Here is a 9,962-nt window from a genome sequence, read left to right as displayed (position 1 = left end):
TGACCCTAGCCAAGTGCGCATTGGCACTGCCAATCGAACACGCTCTTGACACTGAGTGCAGCCAGTGCACCCCAATCGAAAACGCTATAACTCGACCCGACTCCGAGTCAATGGTCTGTTCTGTTTAGCTGCAAAAGAAGAGCTGTATTGTGTAAGAAATACAGTTAAAAACAACAGACCGTTGACTTGGAGTCGGGTCGAGTCAGTAAATCGAATACGATATTAATGGCAGAGCCAATCAACAATATGCTGAATTCACACTGCATCCGATTTGCGTTGTACGACGCAAATCGGATGCAGTGTGAATCCAGCATTAGGCACATGCATTGGTGCCACTCTCTTTATACTCACTCTAAAACGAACGGACGTGGGATGCGCAGAGTAAAAAGGTCAGAGCGCGTTAACGGACAACTCGTGTACGATATGGATTTTATCTTACCGCCGCGAAAGTAGGTCACGACGGCGACGTACGGTGGTGACGATGGCGATGGTGGCACTGTGACTTGTGCGCACGCTTCAATTATCGATTGAACCACTTTACGCGCTCTTCGAGTGGTAGACAGTGTAAGCATCGAGAATTTATCGTCGTCATTGCCACTGCCGTCGCCGCGTACATAACTATAGTAAAATTGTGTAACGTTCTGAAATCTCACGCGGCGTACGTTGGGGTTGGTAGTACAGTACGCATACGGGCGAGATTTCAAATCGCACTCCTTAACGTATCGCGCGTGCGCGCACGCGTCCACGACGTGAGCGAGCGAGACTGAGCAATGCAAGATCAAGCGATTCGTGTCGCCGCCACCGTCATTGCGACGGTGAAGATGCGGTGAAGTTTGTCACGGAAGAACGAGAGCTATCGGTCAGGCAGGCGGGCGGGCACAGCGCGGCAGCGTCGCAGAAATCGGCCATTTTGCTTAGTGCACGCTTAGCTCTCGTAACGTACAGTTGAGCTCGCTTCTGTCAACCACCCTTTTCGGGAGGTCGTGTGTGTGTGTGCGGGCGGTGGCAGAGCAGCAGCTCTCCAGGTGGTGCGCTGTAAGCACATCAGTCACAGCTGTGGTGAAGAGGTAAAGAGAAAGCGTGTGTGTGTGTGTGTGTGCGCGCGTGTTAATACGAGCGGTGTAACGCAAATTACGCGACTCCGACGACAGGATGTCGGGCAACACGGGTATGGAACAGTTGATACCGATCGTGAACAAACTACAGGATGCGTTCACACAGCTCGGTGTGCATATGCAGCTCGATCTGCCGCAGATCGCGGTGGTGGGCGGCCAGAGCGCGGGCAAGAGCTCCGTGCTTGAGAACTTCGTCGGCAAGTAAGTATCGCAGGCTTGACGTTGTATAATTGCGTCGATCTTCTCTAACAGCTTCGGATAACCGAACTTTTCATACAAATGGCATCATTCTTCCGATAAAGAAAGGGGCAGGGGGGAGAGTGTGGTGAGTGAGTGAGTTGTGTCTGTATCACTCATAAAGGATGTAAAGGGAATCTCACACACACACGGATGATATAGCACTGTTCCTTGTAATCTTGTGCGGAAAATATCTCAATTATTACTTGTGACCACTTAAATACTCGATCGAACGCGATCGATACTTCTTCCCGAATCTCTTTTACACCTGTTTTTCTAATATGGATTAACTTTAATTTTTATTCAATTTACTTTTTTTTATATTTCTTTATTTAATAGGCCTGTTCTTTTTGACTGAACTTTTTTCTCCAGGAGGAAAGAAGAAGAAGAAAGATGAACTGGTGCAAAAGTTCAGCCAAAAAGAACAGACCTCTTGTGTTCATGATGCTGAAAATTACTCTGAAATTTCGGATGGAGGAAGAAATAAACAATCTTATTCAAATGACCAAATTGCTCAAATATGATTTGTTCAGTCTTTTTCACATTGTCGAAGTGATTTCTAATATCGTGGACTTAAGAATGAAAAATAATACAGAATAAATTTCATCATCAAAGTCATTGATAGAGAAATAAACATACTTTTTTCTTTTCTTGCCCTCATTTTTCACGTTCTCTTCTCACTCTTAAATTTCCTATGCAGATGTACGTTTTCCATTTTGAGCGTAGAAAGCGTAACGCAGTGGTATTCACGAGACAATCAGGACCTTTTTATTTCGATTCGGCTTTGTTATTGCTATGCAAGTGCTAAAGCGTACCTAGCGAAAACACGCGGCTTTTCGATTTTAATGCGACATCGCGCGTCGTTGTCGAGGAAGACCGTCAGACAATCGGTCGTATTGTACGCGATGGCTTTTTATACTTGGCATAAAGCAAGGGAAACGGAGCGACGGAAGTCAGAACGCCCACAAGCCAACCTGTCGAGTGTCTCCTTCGTGGTATCCTCGCGGGAGCACTTACAAGCTGCTCGTTCATGCGCAAAACCGGCGGGCGGGATGATTCTTCGTGACTCCTCGTAGCGAACGTCTCTCGTCATTCATGTCATTCTCTGATGCTGTTAAACGCATAATTGGCGATTATGCAAAAATATGTCGAGATAAAAATAGTCAAAGAATAATGATTCAGTCTTATAACTATTTATATGATTTTTATGTTTAATTTGTTCGGTAATTTGTATGTTTAATGAATTCGGTTGAACGCACTAGTGAATTAAAACTGTTGATGAACATTGATTTAATCCAAGTAAAAGTGCAAGTATTTTGAATTACAAAATACATATTTTACTTAATAACATAATAAAATGTCTTTACACGGTCTAGCTGGATCTTAATGCTTGTATGATTCTTATATAAATTCACATAAGAATCATACAAGCATTAAGATCCAGCTAGACCGTGTAAAGGCTTTGATTTCTATAGTTTGTGTTATCACATGTACGGTCCTATAATATATTATATTATAATAAAATGTATTGACAATTTCATGGTTTAACTCGTTTCTATATTTATGTCGAACACATCTTTACATCAATTTGTGTACAATACATTTTAATATGCACCAGTGCGCATTGAGTGCGTTCAATCGAATTCACTGTTTATCTTGCGACGCCTTTTTAATATTTAGTAATTTAAAGAAAATTATATTGCGCGATGGGTGAAACATCTATATGTAAAGGAATTTTTTTTAAGGCTTAAAATCTTTTACGACATAGTTAATTTGTTATACCGTGTATATATAAGATACATTTGTTGAACTACATTGTCATGACGTATTGGTATTTGCTTTCAAAACAGAAGAATTGACTAATGCAGAATTTTAGTTTAACCCGAGAATAGTGATGATTTTTATATCCCAACAGAAAAATGAAGTAATAATAGTTTTTTGTATTGATCAGCAATCCATATCCAATTTTTCTCCCTTTTTTTTTTAGAAAATATCAAGAAAATATATGTGAGGGTAGTTTGAAAAATTCTCGGCACAAATATCAAACTGTTTTCATTTTAGACAAGTTTGATTCACACAGTGCTACTATTAAAATTTCAGATAGATGCGTTCATTATAGTTTCTTTGTTTTGATTGTGTAGTGCTGGGTTCAGATTCCCACTCGAGTGTCACTCAAATATCATTCCATTCTTGTTGTTTACCGAACATTAAACAAGGATAAAATAACACTCGGGAGCATCCGGGTAGGAATCCGAACACGTTACTCTAAAGTAACCAACGTTTAGTTCCATCATGGTAATATATTCGCTCAAATTTCTTCAATTGCAAAAATGTGAGCGGGTGACATTTTATGGAAAAATTAATGGCTGCTTTACATGACCGAAATAAAACTAATGAACATATCTATCCAAAATTTTAATAGTAATTCTGTAAAGAATCAAACTTGTCTAAAATTATAACAGTTTGATATTTGTAACATTATTTCTATGTCAGGCTAAAAATTTTTTTCCAATTATCTTCTAAAGATCTCAAATAAAATATTATTAATTATAAAACAGTTAATAATATTTAGTACGTAATTAATAGTAATTTCTAATTGGAGTGTAAAAAAATCCCAAGTGAATGTTTACCAAAAAAATTATTAGGTGATTATTTCTGGTGACTATTAAAGATGTTAGAAACAAAAATTCTTGAGAGATAGAATACAAAGAATATTTAAGATAGATAAGGGGATACATAGACCTGGACTTTTTAGCTGAATTTCTTGTACTATTTATCTTTTCTATTTGTTTCTCTAACGTGGAGAAAAAAAAGGAAGTATGAACCTTACAAAAAGTTCAGCTGAAAAGAACAAACCTTATGTATATTTTTATCAGATAGAAGAAAAAAGATATGTGAAATAAATGATTAAATCTTATTATTGCCTTAGGTTATACTATGGTGGAAGTGTTATCCCTTCCACCATGGGTTATACATATCACAATCTATATTTAAATATATTAATTGCAATTATTTTAATAAATAATTTATCATCCAATATATTGTTCTCCAATAATTGCATATATAATTAATATTTGTATGATATTAGTGTTAATTAAAGTTAACTATAACAACGAATACTTACACTTTTCCAGAGATTTCTTGCCAAGAGGTTCAGGCATCGTGACAAGAAGACCTCTCATCTTACAATTGATTAACTGCCCAACTGGTGAGTCATAATGCATAGACCATATTACATTATTTTTCTTATTTCATTTGATATACAATACAAATCAATGTGAAATTATCTTACATATCTGATAATACTCTCGAAATCTGTTACTTTTTTAAAACCATATATAAAAAATGAATTTAAAGGATGTAGAGTTCTCTCGTATATACTGATAATATCATCTTGTTAATCTATTGACCTATACTCATGGTAAATATCTTCCTTTTAAGCAAGGAACGCATTAATGTCTAATGCATTTACTTCACTTATATGTCTCATTCTCTGTTTGACTCTTCTTAAAAATCTTTTTATTATGCGACATTGATTATATTAAATAAATTCATAAGAAAAGTTATTGACATTTTGCATTTTATTATTGTACATAGTATTAATAAATATAATAGAATATAGTAAAACAAGATTAATAAAATTATTTTGCCTCTTGAACTTTTATCAACAAGTTATCACATATCCTGTATCATATACTTCCCTTAAAATTATGATAAACTGTAAATTGGACGTATCTCATTAGACAGAATATAAATATGGTGAATATTAAGTATATAAAATATTATATCAAGTTTCAATTTTTTTATTTTATTCTTTTTCTTAAATAATAAGTATCGTTCCTGGAAATTAAAGTAATTTTTTCTTTCTTATGTTACAGAATATGCAGAGTTTTTGCATTGTAAAGGTAAGAAATTTGTAGATTTTGATGAGGTACGGAAAGAAATTGAAGCAGAAACAGACAGAGTGACCGGAAGTAACAAGGGCATTTCTAATATTCCAATTAATCTCAGAGTATATTCACCCAACGGTAAGTATAATAAGAAGACTGTTTTAAAAAATAAATTATAATTGTCACTTATTAATATATATTTATCTTTGTTTAGTCCTAAATTTGACATTAATTGATTTACCTGGACTTACAAAAGTACCAATTGGTGATCAGCCAGCAGATATAGAAGCTCAAATTAAAGCCATGATCTTTCAATTTATCAAACGTGAAAATTGTCTTATATTGGCAGTCACACCAGCCAATACTGATTTAGCTAATAGCGATGCTCTTAAACTTGCTAAAGAAGTGGATGCACAAGGTATTCATTTGCAATGCTGGTATTAATATTTATTTGAATTTAACATTAATGCAATATTATAAGGTGTACGTACAATTGGTGTTATTACTAAACTGGATCTCATGGATGATGGCACTGATGCAAGAGATATTTTGGAAAATAAATTATTGCCATTGAGAAGAGGTTATATTGGTGTTGTTAACAGAAGTCAAAAGGATATAGAAGGACGAAAGGATATCAAAAATGCTTTAGCCGCTGAGCGAAAGTTTTTTCTCAGGTATAATTCGCGCGAAGAATTCTGAAAATGACAGGAATGTAATTTTTTTTTCTGGTCATATATAACTTTTGTTTCATTTGTTAGCCATCCATCTTATCGTCATCTAGCAGACAGGTTGGGTACACCATATTTGCAGAGAGTTCTCAATCAACAATTAACAAATCATATCAGGGATACCTTGCCAGCTCTAAGAGATAGATTACAAAAGCAACAGTTAACTTTAGAGAAAGATGTCGAACAGTACAAACATTTCAGGCCTGATGATCCTGCAATCAAAACAAAGGCTATGTTACAGTAAGTGAATTAAAAATTTTATAATTTGCAAGTTTACGGTATCTTAGTGGCTCATCTTCTATTTATAAAAATTGTGTTGTAAACGTCACAAATGCATATCTTATAGCAGAATATGTCACATAAGTGTAATAACTAGTACACATAAGTGTAATAACAACATTCTTTTGTTGAACATATTTTGTACTTCATGTCTTCACATATAAAGCAATAATCATGCAAATGAAATGATAGTTTTTCTTTACCTTTTCATTTTTAATATTGTACTTTTTATTTTATTGGTAGAGGGTCTTGAAGTTTTAGATCATTTGCTTTTCGTTTTCAGATCAATTCAAATGTATATGTAGGTATCCTTGTGTTTGCTCTATTATAGCATTTTCGGCCCGACCAGGTTTGCACCAACCTTGGTTGGATTAATGACGTTTTGTGCTCTCCTATTAGTAGAGCGGGTGACGTCAACCAATAGGAAGGATTAATCCAACCAAAGTAGGTGCAAACCTGATCAGGTCGAAAACGCTATTAGTTTATTTAACCAAACTAGCGTTTATAATAGTTTTATTTAACCAAAATAGTGTTTTTTGCTATTTGCATGAAATTTTAAGTAATTGAGAAACTACAATTTTTTATTATGCAAATGCTTTTTTAAGAATGATAAGATAATGTGATGGCATAAAACTATTCTGCTACAAGAAAACTAACAAATAAAATTTCTAACAAAAAATATTTTTAATCTCTGTGAAGTACTAGATCTTTATAGGGACATAGTATGACATTTCTATTATAAATTTAGTTAGATTGTGATGCAATAACAGAGATTACTTCAAATGCGTTTTTTGTTGTGAATGATGAAGATAACATCAAGACTCTCTATCTATGTAACTAATACTTTATGACAAGTTACATTACACAAGTTAATAGAAAAACGTTTTTAAGGATGATACAGCAGCTTCAATCAGATTTCGAGAGAACTATAGAAGGCTCAGGTTCAGCACAAATTAATACTATGGAACTCAGTGGTGGTGCGAAAATCAACAGACTTTTCCACGAGCGTTTCCCGTTCGAAATTGTTAAAATGGAATTTGATGAAAAAGAATTAAGAAAAGAAATTGCTTTCGCCATCAGAAATATACATGGTGAGTTTCTTTTGATTTTATCGTCAATTGACAAAACAAGTTAACAATTATATACATTTTAATATGATAGGTATCAGGGTGGGATTGTTTACCCCAGACATGGCTTTTGAGGCAATAGTCAAAAAACAAATAAACAGACTTAAAGAACCAAGTCTCAAGTGTGTAGACTTAGTCGTGCAAGAACTTAGTAATGTTGTACGCATTTGTACAGATAGGGTAAGTCAAGATAATTGTAAGATATAAGAATTATTAAATTCCAATATTAAAATATGAGTTAATTACGCAATTCTTATGTGCTGATTTTTTAATATAACAGATGTCGCGTTATCCCAGACTAAGAGAAGAAACGGAACGTATCATAACGACACACATCAGGCAGCGCGAACAAATGTGTAAAGAGCAACTGATCTTGTTGGTGGATTGCGAGCTCGCATACATGAATACGAATCATGAAGATTTCATCGGTTTTGCGAAGTAAGTAGTCATTAAATATTTCACTATTTGTTATATGTTATCTTAGATTACAAGTATTATTTACAGAGTCAAACACTTTCGGTTTTTTTAAGTTGATACATCTAGTTCTTACGTGTCGGTTTCGTTACATTTATGCTTGTTGCCGTTTTCTTATTTTATGTCAGATTTGATATAGCAGGGTTGCCACAAGTCAGGGAAGTCAGGGAAGTCATGGAAAAGTCAGGGAATTTGAAAATGGTTAGGGAAATCATGGAAAAATCAGGGAATTTAGCAAAATTTTCTGGAAAAATAAAATGGCTGTAAAGAAGTTTGAAATATGTGTACATCACAGAATTTTAGTTACGCGTTTTCATGTGCTCTCACGTGCACACATTTGTTGAGAAAGTCTCCTTTGCAATATAGTATCTGTAAAACGATTAATTTTTGTGATCCTATATTAATTTCTAATAATTTAAATATCTGTAAGAATAGGCTTTCTAATACTCTGCAATTGTTTTCCGCAAGAAACTGGTTTACTAGTCAAACCTGTGATAAAATTGAAAAAAAAATTTAACGTTCTTTGCCATAAGAAAGAAGTAATTGATTTATGCAAGCAGTTCGTTAGGGAAAATTAAAGAATTGGTCATTTCTGGAGGGACTTGCTTGAGGGTCAAGATAATTTCCAGACTTTTTATGTCTTTGTGAAAAAGATCCTTATTTTGAGCCATGATCAAGCATTTGTGGAAAGAAGATTTTCAATAAACAAGGAATATATTGTTGAAAATCAACTACCTAGGTCTCTAATATCTCGAAGACAAGTTTGTGATGGCCTTAAGGCTGCTGGTGGTCTCACTAAACTTATAATAGATAAAAAGATGATTTTATCTTACCGAAATGCGAGGAATATGTATGGTAAAGCATTGAAAAAGCAGCGTTCTGAGAAAGAACAAGAAAATGCAGATTGCTCAAAAAAGATCCTTGAAAAAATTTCAGAATTGAAGGCTAAGAAAGAAAAACTGTTGATAGAGAAAACTAATGAACTATGTAAGTGCTCTTGATGAAGAAATAACGTCATTGGCATCATTAACATTACATTAAAAGCCTTGTGCAATTTTTTATGTTAACTTACAGTATTTAAGTTTTCTTTAAGTATTTGAAATTTTAGTTTTTATTGTAAAAAGCTAACTAAACTTAGTAGAGATTTAAAATGTTTTTATTAAGACTGTGTGTTCCGTTATGTACTGTAAGTATTGAAATTCTATAGTGCATGTTACGTACATTATAGATTTTCAGTACTGACAGTGTGTATCGAAACATAGCCTAAGAACATCGAAATTTTTTAATTGTCTGTTCTTTTGTTTATATCTCAGAAAGTTCTCTATGTCACTTATGAACAAGTGAATAAAATAAATGTTAATTTCATATTTTTGCGACTTTTCTTTCAAATAACCTTTATAATAGCAGATTGAAGTTTTAATAAACAAGATTTAGTTTTGATAAAAAAGAAACTGTATTCATTGATTTATGTTCCTTATATTCTAAATACAGCAGCAAAGAGAAAGAGAGAAAGAGGAAAAGTATCGTATTCATACATAAAAGAAAAAAACAAAAAATACTACTAACTTAACAATTAAATGCAGTATCAGTAACATTAATAATAATTTACACTATTATATTAAATTGTTCTCAACAAAATATTTAATGATTTTCAAATCGGGATGAAAATTTAAACAAAATTTCAAAATATGTATTATTGAAAGTCAGGGAAAATCAGAAAATTTTGTCTGGAAATCAGGGAAATGTCAGGGAATTTTGAAACGAAAAATTTGTGGCAACCCTGTATAGCTATTAAATAGCAAGAGACGGTACAAAATGCTGTTATAGTATTTAGACGAGATATATGTTTTAAAAGACTGTTTTCTAGTTGGAAACATATTAGCAATATGTTCACGTGTATTGCATAAAGTTTTACAAAGTTTTTAATATTCTTTATATGCTGTAGTATGTCATTTAAGATAATAAACTACTTACTTTTTAGAATATATATTTATTTCTATACAATATAGAAAAATAGTTTATTTAAAAACTATTTTTAGTAATTTTATGCTGTGAAAATTTATTTGTACATGATGTCCCAGCGATCTTTACATATCTTTGGATCCTGGAATT

At 33.5% G+C, this 9,962-nt stretch overlaps 1 protein-coding gene across 12 annotated transcripts in view; it reads left to right on the top strand.

The window, feature by feature from the left end:
* Positions 1–436: 436 nt before the first annotated feature.
* Positions 437–9,962, top strand: part of shi (dynamin-1 shibire) — a 100,730-nt gene continuing 91,204 nt past the window's right edge. For 5 of the 12 annotated variants that reach the window (XM_018515715.1, XM_018515722.1, XM_018515711.1 and 2 more), the window contains exons 1-9: positions 439–1,316; positions 4,487–4,560; positions 5,231–5,380; positions 5,457–5,660; positions 5,724–5,916; positions 6,001–6,210; positions 7,141–7,340; positions 7,411–7,556; positions 7,657–7,814. In XM_018515715.1, coding sequence (XP_018371217.1) covers positions 1,153–1,316; positions 4,487–4,560; positions 5,231–5,380; positions 5,457–5,660; positions 5,724–5,916; positions 6,001–6,210; positions 7,141–7,340; positions 7,411–7,556; positions 7,657–7,814 — 1,499 coding nt within the window. In that variant the 5' untranslated portion in view covers positions 439–1,152. Of the gene's footprint in view, positions 1,317–4,486; positions 4,561–5,230; positions 5,381–5,456; positions 5,661–5,723; positions 5,917–6,000; positions 6,211–7,140; positions 7,341–7,410; positions 7,557–7,656; positions 7,815–9,962 lie in introns of all 12 variants that reach the window. The other 7 variants (XM_018515717.1, XM_018515716.1, XM_018515714.1 and 4 more) reach the window with 4 other exon arrangements.

The sequence above is a fragment of the Trachymyrmex cornetzi genome, unplaced genomic scaffold (genome assembly GCF_001594075.2).
Source record: "Trachymyrmex cornetzi isolate Tcor2-1 unplaced genomic scaffold, Tcor1.1 scaffold59, whole genome shotgun sequence".
Lineage (NCBI taxonomy): Eukaryota > Metazoa > Arthropoda > Insecta > Hymenoptera > Formicidae > Trachymyrmex > Trachymyrmex cornetzi.
The sequence above is the reverse complement of the archived record's forward strand: the minus strand, read 5'-3'. Positions and strand labels throughout refer to the sequence as shown.